Source organism: Myotis yumanensis, unplaced genomic scaffold (genome assembly GCF_028538775.1).
Source record: "Myotis yumanensis isolate MYYU_CA2020_CCGP unplaced genomic scaffold, mMyoYum1.0.hap1 SCAF_11, whole genome shotgun sequence".
Lineage (NCBI taxonomy): Eukaryota > Metazoa > Chordata > Mammalia > Chiroptera > Vespertilionidae > Myotis > Myotis yumanensis.
Window position 1 is genome coordinate 42,171,424 of NW_027223762.1, and position 20,974 is coordinate 42,192,397.

General features: G+C 36.6%; 1 protein-coding gene across 3 annotated transcripts in view; it reads left to right on the plus strand.

The window, feature by feature from the left end:
* The window catches only part of ZNF638 (zinc finger protein 638), a 61,566-nt gene that overhangs the window by 24,414 nt on the left and 16,178 nt on the right, over positions 1-20,974 (plus strand). For 2 of the 3 annotated variants that reach the window (XM_070429437.1, XM_070429439.1), the window contains 11 exons: positions 2,376-2,426; positions 4,457-4,528; positions 7,575-7,661; positions 7,929-7,997; positions 8,382-8,425; positions 10,235-10,366; positions 10,765-10,893; positions 12,553-12,594; positions 12,790-12,924; positions 15,013-15,138; positions 20,636-20,673. In XM_070429437.1, coding sequence (XP_070285538.1) covers positions 2,376-2,426; positions 4,457-4,528; positions 7,575-7,661; positions 7,929-7,997; positions 8,382-8,425; positions 10,235-10,366; positions 10,765-10,893; positions 12,553-12,594; positions 12,790-12,924; positions 15,013-15,138; positions 20,636-20,673 — 925 coding nt within the window. The remainder of the gene's footprint in view (positions 1-2,375; positions 2,427-4,456; positions 4,529-7,574; positions 7,662-7,928; positions 7,998-8,381; positions 8,426-10,234; positions 10,367-10,764; positions 10,894-12,552; positions 12,595-12,789; positions 12,925-15,012; positions 15,139-20,635; positions 20,674-20,974) is intronic. The other variant, XM_070429438.1, reaches the window with a different exon arrangement.

Consider the following 20,974-nt stretch of genomic DNA (forward strand, 5'->3'; position numbering starts at 1 on the left):
ATGTAGAACAACTTTACTTACGAACATATTGATACAACACTTTTAAGTAAAATATTAGCACATAGTGTCTTGGAGCACATTAAAGAAATACTATACTGTGTCCAAGAGGGGCTCATATCAGAAATATAGAGATGATTCAAAATTAGGCAATCTGTTAATTCATTTTACCATATTAGAGAAAGATAAATGCTGCAAAAAAATATTTAGTAAAGTTTAACATTCATTCATTCCTAGCATTGAAAAAAGTTCTTAAAGTAGATAACTATGATAGTGTGTGTGTGTATGTGTATTCATACTTTTATTCGTATACATAGAAACATATACACACATATTAAGTCAGAAGCCAGCATATGCTTAATAATGAAACAATAGAAGTGTTTCCATTAAGATTGGCAACAAAACAAGGAATACTCATCACTTATATGAATTGCATAAATTTTATTCTAAAATATAATAGCCACTAACCAGTGCATTGTAAGTCAAGAGGCATAAAGATTGAAAAGTAGGATACATCATTATTTGCAAATGTCTATGTACTAGAGGCCTGGTGCACAAATTTGTGCACAGGTGGGGTCCAGCCAGCCCCACCCCTGATCAGAGTTGGGGGGCCAACCAGGGGCAGGGGCGGCAGGGATGCAGGAGGTCGGCCGGCTGGCCCCACCCCCTGGCCGAACTCCCATTTGAGGGGACAATTTGTATATTAGGCTTTTATTATATAGGAAAGATGGTGGAAAACTCAAGTATGTATGGAAAATCCAAAAGAATATTGAAATGCTGTTAAATAAAGGGTGTCCCAAAATTCACGCAAGATTTGAATTTTGCATGAGCATTAACAACAACAACAACAAAAAATAAAAGCCTAATTTTATTTGGTTTATTGAATCAGATTCTAATATCTGTTGCCCTTTGATTTCAATCCCTTCGATTTGATAAGCATTACCAAGTACCAATTATGGCCCAGGAGCAGGGACAATGAAGACCACGGCTTTGCGTATGTGCCAGTAAAGCCGTTGAGGCCATTTACCCGATGTGCTATTCCATATATAACCCTATACTATATACTTTATGAATCAATAAAAAAAGTTTACAATTTTTAATTATAAACCTGTGTTTTCTATCAAAATTACTTCTTGCGTGAATTTTGCGACACCCTATGTAATTAGCCATCTTAATTCTCTAAATTAATAAAGGCTTTAATTGCTTTATTATATAAGAATAACTATACGTAATTTAATAAAATATTCCATTTACAATAATAAAAAAGGTAAAAACTATGAAAAGAAAACTTTAAGATACTACTAAGAGGCATAAAATAAAATGAGAAAATGCCTCATTTTTGGATAGAAAGCCTCACCATTAGAATCTTCCTTTTTTTTCACATATTGAAACATAAATATTATGAAACTAGTAAAATACCAATAAGATTTTTTTAAAAAACATGTAAGCTTATTATAAATTGGTATTTTTTTATACATAAAAAATTAATTTAGAATAGTCAGGAAAGTTCTGCAAAGGAAGAGTAGGATGGGCTAGTACTAATGGATATAATATATTATACAGTTAAAGATTCAAAATAGTTTCATATAGTTGGATAAATAAATAGAAGATCAGTAGGACAGAAGAAATATTCCCCCAAATATGGAATATCAATAAATCATTATGATAATGTTTCAGATTAGTGGGAAAATGATCAGTTATTCATTAAATTAACTATCTACTTTGTATAACTAAAGAATTTACAATGTCAAAATAAATTACAGATGGGTCAAAAATTTATACAGAGTAAGGAACATCCTTCCTCTCAGGAAGACATTTGACCACATGAAAAGCATTTTTTAATAAGTATTTTGTATAACTTTAAAAAATGTTATCTCTGTGATATAAACTAACCTTCCTAACATATAAAAAGCTCTAGTAAACAATAAGAAAAACCTCAATAAACCTTTAAACTAGATTGACAAATATAGGCAAATCATAGAGATGAATTACAAATATGAAAATTGACACTTTACTCATAATTAAGACAACAAAAATTATACCAGTTTCTATCTCAGATTGGAGTGATTAATAACTTTTTTTACATACTGTGTGTGGAAATGGGGAAGCCCTACTCTTATGTTCTATTAATGGGGATATTAATTGGCACAACCTTTCTGGAGGACAATTTAATATAGTTAAAATTTAAATCTACTCCTTTGTGTCAGCAAGTCTATGTCCAAGAATTTACCTGTAGTTACTGTTCCATGTGTATACAAAGATGAGTATAAGGATATTTCTTGCAGTGTTTTTTCAAAATCATTGCCAGGTTATGTTTTTCCTAAATCTAAATGATATTATTTGTAATGTATTATTGATATATTTTTTTGTTATTTTAGCCAAAACTGGACAAGCTAAAGCATCTGTAGGCAAAGTGAATAAATCTTCAGGTATGTTTTTTTATTAGAATTCTAGACATATTAGTAAACTTTAAGAAGTATGTATCAGTAGTGTTGCATTTCATGTGAAATAGGTGCTGAGCATATACTAATCTTGGAAATTTATAGTCATCTAGAAATTTTTAGGAATAAGATTTATTAGATAATGCTCTTCCCTTGCAGTAATTATAAAAATAAGATCATTTGATTGGGAAACTATTTCTCATAATGGATATCAGAGATAGTTCCCTCTTTCTCTTTTATTTAGGCCTCTCTGTTTTATAAAAAATAATCCAGATAAATTTACTGCAAATTATATTCTCTTTGCAGTTTTTATGGGCTATCATGGGTTATAATGTAATTTTTAATTTTTCTTTCCCCTAGCATTAGTTTCCATTCTATTTCCCCTCTCATTTCTGCTAAATGCCAGTTAATTAAGTGGATAGAGGTCAATATATTAAATTCTTCCCTATAATGGTAGAAAGGAAAGGAAGCAGTGTTGAATTGGCAGATATCATTGTTAGTGGCAGAGCCAGAATGTTCATATAATAGTTGCTTAGAAGCAGTAATTTGAGGATGCCAGGGATGGCTAGAAAACTTATTTTAAAGATGCGTTTATTTAGCAAACAGCTTGATATTGCTTTGATAGTAAGTATATGTGAGTCACTGGTGGGGATTTAGGCGAGTGGATGCTAAAGCCCCTTTCAACTATTGGAAATTAATTTTAGATATTTTCCTTACATTCTGGTCCCCTTTAGAAGTAGTAAAGTGAATTGACTTGTGGTAATAACAGAGATAGGTGAAAAATAATTTAAGGGCTCATTAGTACTCAGGTTACTACAGTGTGTCAGTACTTTTTAATGACAAGTGACAATTCTTAAGGATTAGTATTGTTCTTTTTTGAGCAAAGATTAGGTCTGTCTTTGGATATAAGGGTACATTTTTAAACTATTTTCAGTTGGTTGTTGTGGGTGTCATTAATTCTTTTCCTTTATATAACTTTTCTAAGCATTATCATATTCTTACACGGCTCTGTTAGATAATTGTGGCAGTTACCATCCTTATTTATAAATGGGCAAATGTGCACAGAAACCTATTAATGCCCCAAGTCTTCACAACTTAACTTGGAATTCAACTTGGAGCTACTTACTTCTGATCTAGGATTTTCCCTCATACTACCTTGCTAGTTGTTATGAATCCTAATTTTCAGAGCTAAATCTCCTGTTGTTTTCTGAATGGAAAGGGTTTTGGCTCTGTGGTGATCTTTTTAGTGACACTTTGATAATCATAGACTTTATAAACAACATCATCTTGGAAAATAAGCAGCAGCGATAGATGGAAATGTAAACAGAAAGGTCAGAGCAATGTTAAGTACAAAAAAAATCAATTGAAAAATATCTTCAAGTGAGGATTACCAATAGATAGATAGATAGGTAGATAGATAGATAAATAAATGCTACATGAGGCTATTTTTATATCCTTGTAATTAGTAATTTTGCTTCAAGTTGATCCACAAATTCAGAGATTTATTTAACTTGCCTGAATGCCATTTTTATGTTCCTGAATTCTTGCTTCAGTGATAGTTTTCTTCCTGAAGACATTATTATCATTGTTAGATTTTTAAAAATGGCCTGTGTTGCCCTGGCCTGATGGCTCAGTTGGTTGGAGCATTGTACTCCAAAAGGTGCTGGTTCAATTCTTGGTCAGGGCATATACCTAGATTGCAGGTTCAATCCATGGTGGGGGCGCCTGAGGGAGGCAGCTGATTGATCGATGGTTTCTTTCATATCATTGTTTCTCCCCCTCCCTTTCCTTCCCCTCTCCCCCTCTCTCTAAAAAAATATAAATAAAAAGCAGCATATCTTCAGGTGAGAATGAATGAATGAATGAATGAATGAGGCTGTGTGCCGAAAGGTGATAGCATTTTGTTTTGGGTAAAGTATAGCCTGTTGCTCTTATATTCGTTCTTTGTGAGGTTTTTTGGGGACTGTTGGTATTGGTTAAAAATAAACCAGTTTTGACTACAGCTTTTTGTGATTTAGGGAAATCAGCGGGTTCTGTAAAATCTGTGATAACAGTAGCTGCTAAAGCTAATAAAACTTCAACCAAAACAGGTAAGACTATTGGGAGGGAGAGGTGTTATTAAGTATGTTTGTTTTTGCAGTTGACATGCAATGTTGTATTAGTTTCAAGTTTACAGCATAGTCATTAGACATTTATATAACTTACAAAGTGATTCCCCCAGTAAGTCTAGTACCCACCTAAACCATACATAGTAATTAAAATATTATTGACTATATTTTCTACTTCAAACTATATTTTATTTATTCATTTTATTGAATTTATTGGGATGACATTGGTTGTGTTTTAAGTGTATACAACTCAATAAAACATCATCGGTACACTGCATCTTCCCTATAATGGTAGAAAGGAAAGGAAGCAGTGTTGAACTGGCAAATATCATTGTTAGTGGCAGAGCCAGAATCCTCCTATCTAATAAAAGAGAAACATGGTAATTAGCCGTAACTTCGCTACCCTTCCCATTGGCTAATCAGGGTGATATGCAAATTAACTGCCAACCAAGATGGCAGCCGGCTGCCAGACAGCTGAAGTGAACAGGAGGCTTGCTTGCTCCAGTGATGGAGGAAGCCAAGGTTCCCCGCCTGCCTTGCCGGCCTCTGAGCTTGCACTCTAAGAAACATTGTTAGAAATATAGAAGCTAAACAAAACCCCAGAAATCTGCTTTCAGCTGTCAGAGCTGGAGCGAGCAGGACCAAAACAGTGTTACAATTATAGAACCCAAACAAACCCAGATCCCTGCTTTCAGCAGCCAAGGCCTCAAGCTGGAGCCTGCCTCAGAGCTAAAGCCACTCTCAGCTCCAGTGACAGGTATAGAAGGTAACTAAATCCCAGAATAAAAAAAAAAAAGAAAGAAAGAAAAAAGGAGAGGTTGGGAGCTTCAGTTGCCCGCCAAGCCTGAAAACGGCCCTCAGCCCCTCACCCAGACTGGCCAGGCACCCCAGTGGGGACCCCCACCCTGAAGTGGGTGTTACCAGCTGCAAACAGCCATCATCCCCTCATCCAGGCTGGCCAGGCACCCAAGCGGGACCCCCATCCTGATCCAGGACACCCTTCAGGGCAAACCAGCCGGTCCCCACCCGTGCACCAGGCCTCAATCCTATATAGTAAAAGGGTAATATGCCTCCCAGCACCGGGATCAGCGGAGCTGCGAGGCCTCCTGGCCCCTGGAGCAGCGTGACAGGGGGCAGCGCCCAAACTCCCTGATTGCCCTGCGGCTCTATGTGTGACAGGGGGCGGGGCCACAACCTCCCTACCTGCCCTGCTCTATTCCTGACAGAGGGCAGCGCCCCAACCCCCTGATTGGCCCTGCTCTGTGAGTGACAGGGGGCAGCGCCCCAACCCCCTGATCAGCCCTGCTCTGTGCATGACAGGAGGTGGTGCCGCAACCTCCCCATCGGCCCTGCCCTGAGTGTGACAGGGGGTGGTGCCCCAACCCCCCAATCGGCCCTACCCTGAGCGTGACTGGGGGTGGCATCGCAACCTCCCGATTCGCCCTGCTCTGTGCATGACGGGGGGCAGCGCCCCAACTCCCCAATCGGCCCTGCTCTGACCCCGACCAGGGGCTGCACCTAGGGATTGGGCCTGCCCTCTGCCACCTGGGAGCGGGCCCAAGCCAGCAGGTCGTTATCTCCCAAGGGGGTCGTCTCAGACTGTAGGAGGACACAAGTGGGGCTGAGGGACACACCAACCCTCCCCCCGCCCCCCCCCCCCCCCCGCCAGTGCACAAATTTTTGTGGACCGGGCCTCTAGTGTTTATATAATATTTGCTTGGTGTACGCATGGCCCCAAGCAAAGTCTCTTTCCGGCTCCATTTTAAGTATATTCTTAATCTGCCTTAAAGAATATAATACAATGATGTCAAAGGACACAGACAATAGTGTGGTGAAGGCCTGGGGTGGGGAAGAAGCTGGGAGGGGGGCAGTTATGGGGGGACATCTGCAATACTGTCAACAATAAAATTAAATAAACAAGTTTTACATTTATATAGCTTTCAGTACCAAATAACATCTTGAGAAGTTTAGTAGATACTGCTTTGATATTTAAAGCCTAAAACATATAGGACTTTAAATTTTTGGTACTTTGGTCTTTGACTTTTTCTACCATTGACATTTTGTATTGGAACATTTTTGACAGCTATGCAGGGTCAAAAATTCCATGTGTCGTGTTTGTATTATTATTTATTAAGTATTGTTTTATTTTCCATATGGACACTTATAAACCTATTTTTGCCTTGTCCTGTATAACTACAGGCTATTCTGCCACTTCCCCCCTACAAATTGTTTAATCTTTTTTTTATTTTATTTTTTTTGGAGCTATCACTTCATATTACCTTCCCTAGCTTGTAAAGTTCTGATGTTTATTACTGTGAAGATTTTTTTCTTTCCATGTTACAAGAATGTATTTCCTTTATAAAGAAATGGAACACTATCCTATATAATAAAAGGCTAATGTGCAAATTGACCAAATGAAGGAATGACTGGCCGCTGTGACGCGCACTGACTACCAGAGGGGAGATGCTCAATACAGGAGCTGTCCCCTGGTGGTCAGTGCGCCAGAAGCCGGGCTCATGGCTGGCAAGCGCAGTGGCAGTGGTGGGAGCCTCTCCTACCTCCGTGGCAGCGCTAAGGATGTCCGACTGTGAGAGGGTGCAGGCCAGGCTGAGGGACAACACCCCCCCCCCCCCCCCCCGTGCATGAATTTCGTGCACTGGGCCTCTAGTTTTAAATAAACGTAATGTTTAAACTAACATGCTCTATTTAGTATTACTATTTTTCCAAATAGACCAATGTAAAGAACCTTTGTAGAAATTATAAAATACGATTTGTGTGAGTGTGATTATAATGTGCTTCTGTCATCTGCGGGTCAAATTTGTGGCTCATTAATGGCCATCAGCAAAAATTGTATCTTAGTTTACAATAAATAAAATAAAATAAAAAAATAAAATAAGTGAAAGTAAATATGTAGAAAATAACTGCTTTTATAATTAAGTTGCACTACTTACTTACTAATATATTAATGTGAAACATACTAAATGACCAAACAGACCTTAGAATAATGGTTCAATTTTGCTTTTGACAGCAAAGTCCAGTGGAAAGAAGTCTCTAGAAGTCAGAAAGGCTGGCATTGTCAAAAACAAAGATGCCAATAAACCTCTGACTGTACAAGGTAACCTTGAAATGCTGTCATTTCATGTTTTTCTTTAGGTCCTCTTGGTGTACATTTAAGGTATATTTTGAAGTTATTGCTTAAAAGTCTTCAAAGGGATTGTTTTGTTTTCAAAGAGAAACTTTTGTTAGCTTTGACTTAAATCAGGTCATCCTAAAGAGAGTTGAAGTGACAAAATAAAAACTAGCTTAATTTCTTGTTTAGATTCATTAGTTTAATTATATTAGTGTGTTTTTCTAGACTATTAAAGTAGACTATTTCATGCAGAAAACTCTGAAATAAAGACCAGTATGGAACTCAAAGCCACTGAAAATAGTGCTAAAGAAACTACTTCAGGTAGGCCAATAGAAATTTTATTTTGTTCTCTTACATTATAGATAGAAAATTTAATTTTAAGAAAATAAAGTATTTAATTTCATGTGTTGTGTTTGTATGTATGTATGTATACTTTTAAATACCATGGTCATAACCTAAGTGAAATTAAGACTATTATGATTCATCTCTGCACCCTGTCTCCTGATTATTCTGAAATTTTGTTTTTAGGATAAAACTAAATGTATTATTGAAAACCCATTGTTACTTATGTAGCTACTTCCTACTTAAATTCTTTACTCTTTTGTAAGTTTTATACATTTTTATGTAGTTACTATTTAGTACGGTTTAGGATCTTGATAAATGAAATATATCTGCATGAATTCTTATTTTATTTTGTATTTTAAGAAGCTGCTTTGGTGGTCACAGAAAATGAAACAGTTAATAACAAGGTCAGTCTTTATATTTCACTTTTTCATATTTCACGTTTTTTAAAGTTAGGAAATTTTGACACAGTTTATTTCCTTTTACTATAAACCCACATAAAAATGTTCAAGAGCCCCAGCCAGTTTGGCTCAGTGGATAGAACACCGGCCCTTGGACTAAAAGGTTAGGGGTTCGATTCCAGTCAAGGGCACATAACTCAGTTGCAGGCTCAATCCCGGCCCTGGTCAGGGTGCATGTGGGAGACAACCAATCAATGTCTCTTTTTCACATCAGTGTTTATGTGTCTCCCTCTCCCTTCCACTCTCTAAAAATCAATGGAAAAATATCCTTGGGCAAGGATTAACAACAACAATAAAAATGTGCATGATTTGACATGGTGAAAAAAACGGACTTTATAAAAATAAAAAGAAAAACTTTTAAAATATGGTTTGAGTTCAAAAGGTTGAGCTGCAGAGTGAGTCCTAAAAATTTAGGAACAGCATATCAATAAGTGTACAAGTTTATGAGGATTACTTTTCACTGAGAAGAAAACATTAGGCCAAAATGGTGTTTTAAGTAAACAAGTTGTCAAAATAGAACAGTATAATTTTATGAAATCCTGTTTTCATTTATTTTAGAGGCAAAGGATAGATAAAATATTTATTTTATTATTTTTTGTTAATCCTCACCCAAGGATATTTTTCCATTGCTTTTTAGAGAGACAGAAGCGGGTGGGAGTGGGGGGAGGGAGAGACATCTGTACCTGCTAATGGTTGCCTCCCACATGAGCCCTGATTGGGCGGACTGGACCAGGACGAACCTGCAATCCAGTTACTGCCCTTGACCAGGAATGGAACCTGAGACCCTTCAATGCTCAGGCCTATGCTCTAAGCACTCCAGCCAGGGTGTTGTGTTAATATTTAGAATACCAATTGTTCACTATGTTTTTAGAAGAGCAAGTTGGGTTTGCAGTTTTATTTGAAGTGCATAAAGTTCTCATTATTGTTTTCCTGTAGTTAGATCTGGTTTTATAAATATATTAAAATCTCATTAATTTAGATTTTATTGGTTAAGATTTTAAGATCATTCAGGTGCTAAGCATAAGTTTACTTTTGACTGGTAGATCCATTTTCCAAGTAGGAAGTAGTATGACTTCCTATTTTGTTTTAGGAAGAATATTTTAAAGCACTAATAGAGTATTTTAAATTCACTAAAAGCATTTTAGAAGGAAACAGTTACGAACACAGTTGACATACTAGTTAAAATCATTCTCAACTCATTTATGAAAATTATAACTTCCCACATTTTTTTCAAAAGAAAAGTCAAAAGTTGGTAAATTTACTATTGTAAACCTTTGGGGATTTCCCCAACATTTACTAAAGGAAATATTGGCATTGATGAGTCATCTTGAAGAATAAAATAGATCTGCTAGAAGAGAATGCAGAAAAGAAAGTATTTACTTTGTAATGGAGATTGGGTTATGGGGTAAGGATGCTAAAAGACCAGGTAAGCTTTTTTAAAATTGTAAGATAAAAGGATATGTAACTAAAAGAAAAGAATTGTAGTCAGAGACAAACTCGTGTTTTTAAACAGTTATTGAGAAAAAGAATTAAAGATCTTGACTAGATAACAGGGAGTATGGCTGAAATTATTCTATGTACTTGAAGATAGGAAATTTGGTTTTAATTTGAAGTTCAGACCAACTTTCAATATTGGCCAATTTTAATATTAAATGCAATTTAAATACTAACATAACATTATCTGCAGTATAAGCTTAGGTAAATATAAAAGCAGCTAAAAAATTTTTAATGTCAGTTGTTAAATTTGTTTTGAAGGAAACAGAGGAAATGTGTGTGGTACTTATTTCTAATTTGCCAAATAAAGGATATTCTATAGAAGAAGTTCACAACCTAGTAAAACCGTTTGGTGATACAAAGGATATTTTGATTTTATCATCTCATAAAAAGGTAAGTGTTGATAACAGATAGCTGTTCTTTTCTGCAAGCACATTTTTCCATTAAGTTCACAAAGAAAAGGTTTAAAAGTAGTACCTCAAAATAATTAAGCTGTTTTAAGCTAAGGAATTTTTAAAATAAGTGGTAAATAAGACTTTTCTTAATGTCATTTACTATAATGTCATCTGTTTTTTTCTTTAGTGTTTTCTTATGAGTTCAGTTATTCATTATATCTTGCTTATGGTTGTAATATACTGAATTTATTGGTCTCATGTTTCTGAGAAATGCATTTTTTTATCTTCAAAAAAGTTACTAAGTTTTTCAATTTATTTGATTCCTTAAGTATTAAATATTTTCAAGAAAAAGTAACTTAAATAAGACTTTTCCATTCTTGTAATTTGTTTTAAAAGGCTATTGTAGAAATAAATAGAAAATCTGCAGATTCTATGATAAAATTTTATACCTGCTTCCCAATATCAGTGGATGGAAATCAACTCTCAATAAGTATGGCTCCTGAAAACATGAGTGTAAAAGATGAGGTAAATAACACTATCATTTTAATTACATTTTTATTAAATTTATTTTAGTCTATTATATTTTTTAGTTTTCTTCTTTGGTTCATATTTTCTCTCAGACAGTAAGAAAGATTCTTTCTGTCCCTCCACTGCCTGCTCTCTCACTGTTTTAGAGTTACTTCCATTTTGAAGGAATCCTATTCCTGTTGTATGTTCGATTGGGGGGAAGGTTAACTATTGTTTTTAGAGTATTGTCTGTACTACTGTTTGGACCCTTATCTCTACTATTATCTGTCATACAAACCCAGAGGTTATCTTCAGTTTTTTTCTCTCATTTCTTATAAACAGTTTGTCACTAAGTCTTGTCTCTTAAATTCTAAATATTTCTGGAGTTTGTTTCCTGTTTGTTCCATTCACCACTTCACCATTGCTTCACTTCTTAAAGTTTTAATTCTTAAACCTTCCTAGTAAAGTAGTTCTTTGTATCCTTTACCTTCCTTTGTTGTTGTTGTTAATCCTCACCGGAGGATATCTTTCTATTGATTTTTAGAAAGTGGAAGGGAGGGGGAGAGACAGAGAGAGAGAGAAACATCATTGTGAGAAGGACACATTGATTGGTGGCCTCCCGCACACACCCTGGGAATCAAGCCTGCAACCTAGGACCTTCAGTCTGTAGGCTGATGCTCTATCCAATGAACCAAACCGGCTAGGCCCTTTTTTTATTTTTTAACCCTCACCCACGAATATGTTTTTCATTGATTCTAGAAAGAGGAAGGGGGGGAGGGGTGGAGAGAAATATCGATGTCAGAGAAAAACACTGATCGGTTGGTTGCCTCTTGCATTTGCCTGGACGGGGATGGAACCACAACCCTGTGGAGCACAGGGCTTCGCTCTGCCTTCATTTTTGTCTCCCTGAAAATCTTTCTCCACAAAGTCCTGAGACTGAGATAAAATTTAAATCTGTTCAAATTTAACTGATTTAGAAACTCTCCATTGTTTCTGTGTGGCCTACTATCAACAGCTAAGAGGTATGAGGCAGAAATGTTAGAATCAGTAGAGCAAGGTAGAAATGCATCTAATTTGAAAAAGCCTTCTATTGAGAATCACTCAATGTGGTGCAATTACTGGAATTGTTTTATACATGTTAGTGGTATTAAGAACCATAGTCTCATAAAGTTTCATTCTGGTACATGTAAGTCTTCCATTAGCTTTAGACCTTGTCTCATGTCACTCTTGGCCTCCTTATAATTAGCAGCACCAAATTGCTATACACTTAATATCCTTCCTGTGTTATTGTTTTTTACTAGCCTACATCTTTGTTCTTCTTCCTCCCCTACTTTGCTTAATTAACTTTTTGTTTTATAATTTGAATCTCTTACTATCTGCTAAATTAAATATCTTACTCCTTGTATGTGAATTTGAGTGTCCTCCCCTAAATGGTACAACCTTATTAATCTTTAATGTACTTAGGGGAATAGGATAAATTAGGTGTATGGGTAGAGTGCGACTTGCATAACTTGTTTAAGAAGAAGGAAAGATGTGGAAATAACTTTTGCTGAATTCATTTTATGAAAGTGCTTAATGATTATTCATAAATGCTATTTTATTATAAATCTTGACTAATTAAAAATATGAGTGAAGAATGATGTACACCTTCCACCTTGTTCCATTTTGCTTTTCTAGGAAGCTATATTTACAGCCTTGATTAAAGAAAATAATCCAGAGGTGAGTTTTGCATTAAGTGCTTTCCTAGACTTGTTTAATTGATAGAAGCCCTGGTTCTTTATATGTTTACCTGCTAGAAATGAAAGGAAACCTTAGCACTAATTTTAAAATTAAATGCTGTTAATCTGTATTATAGATTTGATACTTCAGCTGTGTTTTTCTTTTCCTATGCTCTCTCTTAAAAAAAAACTACAGGCAAACATAGAAAAAATACACAATCGATTTATACATCTTAATAACTTACCAGAAGATGGACTTCAGTGTGTACTATGTGTTGGACTTCAGTTTGGAAAAGTGGATCACCATATATTCTTGAGTAATAAAAACAAGGTAACAAAGTCCCTTATATTTTTATCTGTGTGTTCTGTAAAGAATATAAAACTAAATCCTATATTATTATGGTCTGCAACTTTTAATTCAGCTTCTGAACCGAAGCACCTATAAGCATTATTCAGCCTCATAGCAGATAGATGAGTGTATTTTCTTTGGGCTGTGACAAGAAGGAAGAGATGATCTTTCTCTCTCCTAGAACCTAGTTTTAAGGGGAAATAAAACTGGCACAACAGATGAAAGATACTGTAGTGCAAAGAGCATTAACTTATAGGGAAGTTTTAGACTTGAGTTCATCTAGCTTTAACCACCTTTATACCTTGGCTAAGTTGGTTTACACTTCTTATTTGTAAAATGAAACGGTGTTGCCAGGTGTTTTCTGAAGTCCCTTCCAGCCATAAAACACATAGAGAGTTGGGTCTCTTTGTTTAGTTATATAGAAAGAAGTATAAAATGATCATTCCTTACTTTTGTGCTTTGGTTTCTTCCCTTAAAAGACATTAACTTCTTTACATTTGCTATGCCCTCTGTGTTTAATGTTTAATTCAGATACATGTCCTTTAAAAGTAGATTTTGATCAACCTTATATTACGTAGAAAATTAGGGTTTCATATGAAAGTTGGAAATACTTGCTTTATAAAAAGTAGCTAATTGACCAACAACTACTTATTAATTTCTTTGACATGCTTCTAACTGATACACAGAACATGTTTGATACTTTAGAAATAGTGATATAGGATGGAAGAGAGATGACAGATGGCATAAGGAATTCTAAATATTACTTTAGACATTTTTAATTCTATTGGTTCTTCCTCATCCCCTACTTTGCTTAGTTAACTTTTTGTTTTATAATTTGAATTCTGCACACACCCCGATCAGCGATCTTACCCAGAATTGAACCAATAGGTGTCGGGACAATGCTCCAACCAACTGAGCCACACTCCTTTTCAATTTTGCCTTGACTTTGCAACATTTTAAGAATTGTTTTCTCTTGTTTACTTTGAAATAAGGATTAATCTTACCTTTTAAATCACATGTTTGAAATCTGGAAAAACATATATTCATACTTTTAAAAATTAAAACATGTTTTATTGTAAAATAACATAAAATTTACTACCTAACTATAGTTAAATGTTAGTTCAGTGGCATTAAGCATATTCACATTGTGCAATCATCACCACTATCCATCTTTCCATTAAACAGTAACTCCACATTCTCACTCTTCCTGGCCCCTGGCAGCCACCATTCTATCATTCTGCTTTCTGTCTCTATGACAGCGGTTCTCAACCTGTGGGTTGCGACCCCTTTGGGGGTCGAACGACCCTTTCACAGGGGTTGCCTAAGACCATCGGAAAATACATATATAATTACATATTGTTTTTGTGATGAATCACTATGCTTTAATTATGTTCAATTTGTAACCATGAAATTGGGGGTCACCACAACATGAGGAACTGTATTAAAGGCTCGCCGCATTAGGAAGGTTGAGAACCACTGCTCTATGAATTTGACTACTCTAGGTACCTCATATAAGTGGAATCATACCTTATTTGTCCTTTTGTAACTGGCTTATTTCACTTAGCATAATGTCTCCCAACAAGTGTGATAGCATATATCAGAATTTTCTTTTTAAGGCTGAATAATAGTCCATTGTTCGTATATACCACACTTTGGATAAATACTTGGATTGCTGTCACCTTTTGGCTATCTTCTATATATATAAAAGGCTAATATGCAAAGTGTCCCCTCGGGAGTTTGACCGGGAGACCAAGAGTTCGCTCACTCACTATGACGCGCACTAACCACCAGGGGCGGCGCGGAACAAAGGAAGGCCCCAGCTGGCAGTCGGCAGCCAGGGAAGGAGAGCCCTGATCGCCCGCCAGGCCTAGGGACCCTACCCATGCATGAATTTCATGCACCAGGCCTCTAGTTGTGAATAATGAACATCAATATACAAATATTTGTTCAAGTCCCTGCTTTCAATTCTTTTGGGTATATACCAAATAGTGGAATTTCTGGATGATACGGTAATTCTTTTTTTAATGTTTTTAGGAACTATTCTTACCTTTTTTTTTATCTTCTCCAAAGGCAATTCTTCAGTTAGATAGTCCTGAATCTGCTCAGTCAATGTACAGCTTTCTGAAACAAAATCCACAGAACATAGGTGACTGTGTATTGACCTGTACATTATCTCCAAAGGTGAACTCGTTAGAGGTAAGATTTTTTTTTTGATTCAACTTGTATGCTTTTAGAAAATAAAGCATAAAGGTCATTCTCCCAAAGCTATGTGATATACACTGAAGGTAATTTCAAGAATTATATTCTTGGACAGTAATCCAACTGGTTCTCCATTTAGATTCTTTCATTTAAAAATTTGTTTTGCAATCACTGTTCTAATTTTTATTTTATGGAGCAGTATAAATTTGAGAATAAATTGAGGTAATTTTGGAAAATTAGCACAAAACTTACTTTGGACATATGTGTAGAGTGATTCCATTTGTGTAATATGGTTATCTCCAGAATGCAGAGACTACTTTGAGTTCATTTTGGCTTTGCCCTGGTACAAAGAAGTTGTTTTATTCTTTTATTTGTTTAAATTATATTTATTATAAACTTTCTTCTTGTATAAGAAATAAGATTTCACAGGTTCTTGGCTTATGCAGTAATAATACATGTGTGAAAACTACAAATAGTCCACCTTTGAAATTCAAATTCATGTTTTCTAACCGTTTAATTGTATGTGTATCAGTAGCAGCGGGTAAACAGTAGGGCTTATATTTGGTGACTGAATGTTTTCTGTTTGTTAACATGCCAAAAATCTTGTGTAGCTCAAGAAAATGAAAATTCACATTAAAACCAAATTAAATAGAGCACCTATAAGTAAATGCATCATAGTAGGTACTGACCAAGCACAAATTGAAGGAGTTGTTTCACCTGATTATTTCATAAAAATTTGGAAATTTTTAGTCCTTGTTTCTCAACAGAACATTGTGTTTTTTAAATTTTTTTAATACGTTTTAAAGTTATTGCTTTGTTCAACTAAGTTCAGAAATTACATAAAACCTCTGTCTACATTACTACTTTACTTCCTGAGCCCTTACTCAGAACCTTATTCTTACATCTTAGGAGATTGGAGATCCCACTTGGCTTATTGTAAAAGTCTTAGCTACATCACTAATAACTTAGCCTTGTGATCTTGAGCATGTCACACATAGTGTCTATTTTATCTATTCAATAAAAGACATATTGGATAGTAGAGGCAGGTAGACTTCAAGGTATTGTAATGGTCTATCTATAATAATAATAAAAAAAACATAATGTGCTAATTAGACCAAACGTCCTTCCAGACAACTTTCTGGACGAAGCCGTGGCAGCAGGGGCCACAGCGGTGGGGGCCGAGCCCCTTGCACTAATTTTGTGCATTGGGCCTCTAGTATAAGAATGAAAGCCCTAAGCTAGGGATTAGACTATGAAATTGAAGTGATTCCTGCTCCCAGAGTTTTTAAATAATAGTTTTTAATTTATCATGTTTATAATGAATTATAACATTCTTTTATTACCCTGTCTTCAAATGGTCCTCCCCATTTTTGTTATCTGTTAAGTTACTTCTACATGTAGTACATTTCAGTCTTTAGTTCTGTAATTATGGTTTACAGCATATGAAGCACGAAAGCTTAATTCTGAGTACTGAAAACCAATGTCTGCATTTTTTTGACATCTTGATTATGAACATTTTAGAGGCCCGGTGCGTGGATTCGTGCACCAGTGGGGTCCCACAGCCTAGCCTGCGCCCTCTCACAATCTGGAACCCCTCGGGGGAGGTAGTAGTGCGCAAAGCGGCAGGCGGCCTGGGAGAAGCCTGAGCCCATTCCAGGCGCCGTGCCGCTCCTGCTCTTCCCAGCCGCTCTGCACCTGTTGCAGTAGCGCTGCACCTGTTGCAGTAGTGCTGCCCTGGAGGCGGGAGAGACTCATGCCGCAGCACCTGTTCTTGCCAGCCATGAGCTGGCACACATCCATCAGCTGAGTGGCGCTCCTGCTGTGGGAGCAAACTGACCACCAGGGGACAGCTCCTGCATTGAGTGTCTTCCCACTGGTGGTCAGTATGCGTCATAGCGATCGGTTGAACGGTTGCTTAGGGTTTTATGTATATAGATTTACTGCAGAATTCAGTAGTGATGAGAGGGGATCTATAAAGAAGGAAATGTATGTCTATAACTTGTATGCTCGGAGGTGACTTATATTCCCAATCATTTCTCAAAATGGTATGTTTTTGTTTTCTTTGTTATTTTAGAATATGGCTTTCCTGTATAGTTTAGGAATTGTTTTTTTTTTTTGTTGAAAGAAGATTGTCTTTATTGTTAAAAGCTTTCAAAGAGAAAAAATAGAATATATAAAGGTATGGTTACACTCAGCCTTCTCAGCAATACTGGTTAGGAAATAATAAAAGAAAAAAATATGAGCATAGGATTCTCCACCTAGGCAAACTATCTAACTAGAGGCCCAGTGCACAAAAATTTGTGCACTCGGGGGTAGGGGGTCCCTTAGCTCGGCCTGTGCCCTCTTGCAGACTGGGACCCCTTGGGGTGACCACTTGCCGAGGGACTGGGCCTAAGCTGGCAATCAGACATTCCTCTGGCACCCCGGGAGCCCTCAGGGGATGTCTACTTGCCAGCGGGGAGCAGGCCTAAGTTGCAGTCAGACATCCTTAGCGCTGCTGAGGAGGCAGGAGAGGCTCCCATCACCATCGCTGTACTGGCAGCCATCAGCTTGGCTTGCGGCTGAGCAGAGCTCCCCCATGTGGGAGCACACTGACCACCAGAGGGCAGCTCCTGCATTGAGCATCTGGCCCCCGGTGGTCAGTGTGTGTCATAGTGACCAGTCATTCCCAGTCTTTCTGCTGTTAGGGTCAGTTTGCATATTACCCTTTTACTATATAGGATAGAGGCCTGGTGCACGGGTGGGAGCCAGCTGGTTTGCCCTGAAGGGTGTCCCGGATAAGGGTGGGGGCCCCGTTTGGGTGCCTGGCCAGCCTGGATGAGGGGCTGAGGGCCGTTTTCAGGCTGCCCGCACTCCCTTCAGGGTGGGGGTCCCCACTGGGGTGCCTGGCCAGCCTGGATGAGGGTCTGAGGGCTGTTTTCAGGTGGGCCAAGCCTGCAACTGAAGCTCCCAGTCTCTTTTTTTTTTTAATTCTAGGATTTATTTACCTTCTGTGATTGGAACTTTGTTGCGGCTCCAGCTCTGAGGCCGGCTGGCTGAAAGCAGGTTTCTGGGTTTGTTTAGCTTCTATAATTGTAACATTGTTGCTTAGACTGGAGCTCAGAGCCCGGCTGGGGCAGGCGGGGAACCTTGGCTTCCTCCATCACTGGACAAGCAAACCTCATGTTTGCTTCAGCTGCCTGGCTGCTAGCCGCCATCTTGGTTGGCAGTTAATTTGCATATCGCCCTGATTAGCCAATGGGAAGTGTAGCGGAATTATGTTTAATTACCATGTTTGTCTATTATTAGATAGGATTCCTTTTCTATGCCAGCCTACTTTAGACATTGGAATACATTGATGACAGAGGAATCAATGTCCCAGTCTTCAAAGAACTTATTTAGTGGAGGAGATGGACTATAAACAGATAAGAACTACAGTGGGGCCTTGTCTTAGGAGTTTAATTCGTTCTTAGACCGAGCTTGTTAAGGAGCTCGTTAACTCAAATCACTCTATCAACTCAATGCAAAAAATCGGCAGAGAGACAGCTGGTATCTCAAAAAACTCGTTAGTCGGGACACTCGTTAAGTCAAGGCCCCAGTGTATATATAATGTCCAGTGGTAAAAAGTGCAATGACGTGGTATGGAGACAAATCAAGATAAAAGGATAGAGAGTGATGGATGGGAATATGTGTATTTTAGAGTGGTCAGGAATAGACCCTCTGAGGTAGAGTTAAGTGAGAGATCTGAAGGAAGTAAGCGCCATGAATAAATCAAGAGGTTTTTAGAAAAGCGAAGGTATTAAGAACATTGGTGATTCAAAAGTCTTCAAGGATGATCATAGGGCTAGTGCAGTGTGCAAGGTTTTATCTTAGTTTGGAACTTATTTTCTAGATCCTGCTTACGTGACTGAAGGAATTTATGAAAGTCTAAAGATTACTGTGTTCCTGGATCTGGTGAATGTTTTCCTCCTATTATTTCTTTAATTTTTTTTCTTGTCTTCAGTTTTAATGTTCTGTTTTTCTGGAAATAACACCTATCCCAATTTTGCAGGTGATACATATCTTGTTGAATTTTTCTTAGAAAAATTCTTTAGAGAGGATATTCTTTAGAGGTGTTTTTAAAGCTCTTCAGTTGTCTGTAATACACTCAGCCATTTTAATATACTTGTTCACTTTTGTGCATTTGTATGTTTTTTCTTTTATCTATTTATGAATAAAGAAGCAAATTAGCTAATTAAAGGTATCTGGTATAGATTTCCTCTACTATCATATAAACTGTAGGGAAACACTGTGGATGGAGCTTATCAACTGCCATCTTTAACTTCAGTCATAAATCATTACGATATAGTCTAGATATCCCACCAGATACCTCAGTAAAGAAAGCCTTTTTTCTGGGACTCCCACACCAGGAATTCTCTCTGGACACATTACTCAATTTTTATTTTTTTTTTAAGTAAAAGTCTGAATTTTTAATTTGACCGAATATGGAGAAAGATAATTCTCAACTCAGAGGACACAATTCCCACAGAAAAATCCTCCAGCTAGCATGTGTAAGCTTTAAAGGGCATATATAGAGAGCAGGCTGACATCTGTGTGGGAGATTTCGGGGGGTGGAGAGATTGAGAAAAAAATAAAAAGAGAACTCATGGATGTGGACAGCAGTGTGGTGATTGTAGGGTGAAGATGGAGGAGGGTATAGGAGAGAGAACTGGTGATGGCTGGAGACTTGACTTGGGGTGGTGAACACACAGTATGGTATACAGGTGATATGTTGTAGAATGGTGCACCTGAAACCTGTATGTTTTTGTTGACAAATGTCACCCCAATAAATTCAATTAACTAAAAGGAAATGAAAATAAATAAAGGGCATATATTTTTGCTTGTTTTGTTCACTCACCATGATATATCCTAAGTGCCTAGCCTAGTGTTTGGTACATAGACACTGAATTTTAATTCCTGCTTCCATTTTGGGCCCCAAATAATATGATTTCTCATATTTCTTGGTGGTTTGTATATGTGTCTAAAAGATTATTGTTAAATTTTGTCCAACTTTTCTAGGTGTTTTTAAGTAGAAAACTTCTTTAAGTCAACTAGTTTCCCTTATGAATAGAAGTTTTTTTCCAGTAATAATTGCACAATGAAGATGTTAATATTTCAGATTGATTGTTTTTATTCTTAGCTAAAGGTGGTATTTCCAGGTTTTTAAAGTTAAAAGTTTATTTCCTATTTATGTCAACACTAAGGAAACATTTTTTTCTCATTAGTTGCTATTGTTAGTTTTTCTCTTTAACATAACCTTAATTGAGAAGTTTTTCTCTATAACCTAACCTATCTAGAACCTGATAGTTATGTGAACACTGAAAATTAACTTTAATTTTAATATATTTTAAGTGTAGTTTGTTATTTATTTATTTATTTTTGCTTAGATTTTAAGAATTGAAATCACTGCATTGATGGGTTAAATACTTAAAGTTTAGTATAATAGGCTCTACTAAAATGTGGAATTATGTTACAGGCTCAAGCTGAGAAAGACCAAGAACTAGGAAAAGAAAGGTATGTGGCTTTAAGTATATTAACATTTTCATCTAGTATTTAGTTAATTACTGCATTTCATTTCTGTATTTTGTAGTAATTGTTCACCTGTAGCAAAAATTTCTTATTTTACATGTTCATTTTGTATATATATAAGTATTGTGGTTTTCTCTTTTGGTTTTGTTGACCAAGGGGGTGATTTTTGTTTTTGTTTTTTGTCTCGGTATTTACAGATTTTTTTTTTTTTTTTTTAGAAAAACTGTATAAACACAATTTGAGTTAAATATGTAAATATGACTTCTTTATTAAATGTTTTGCTAAG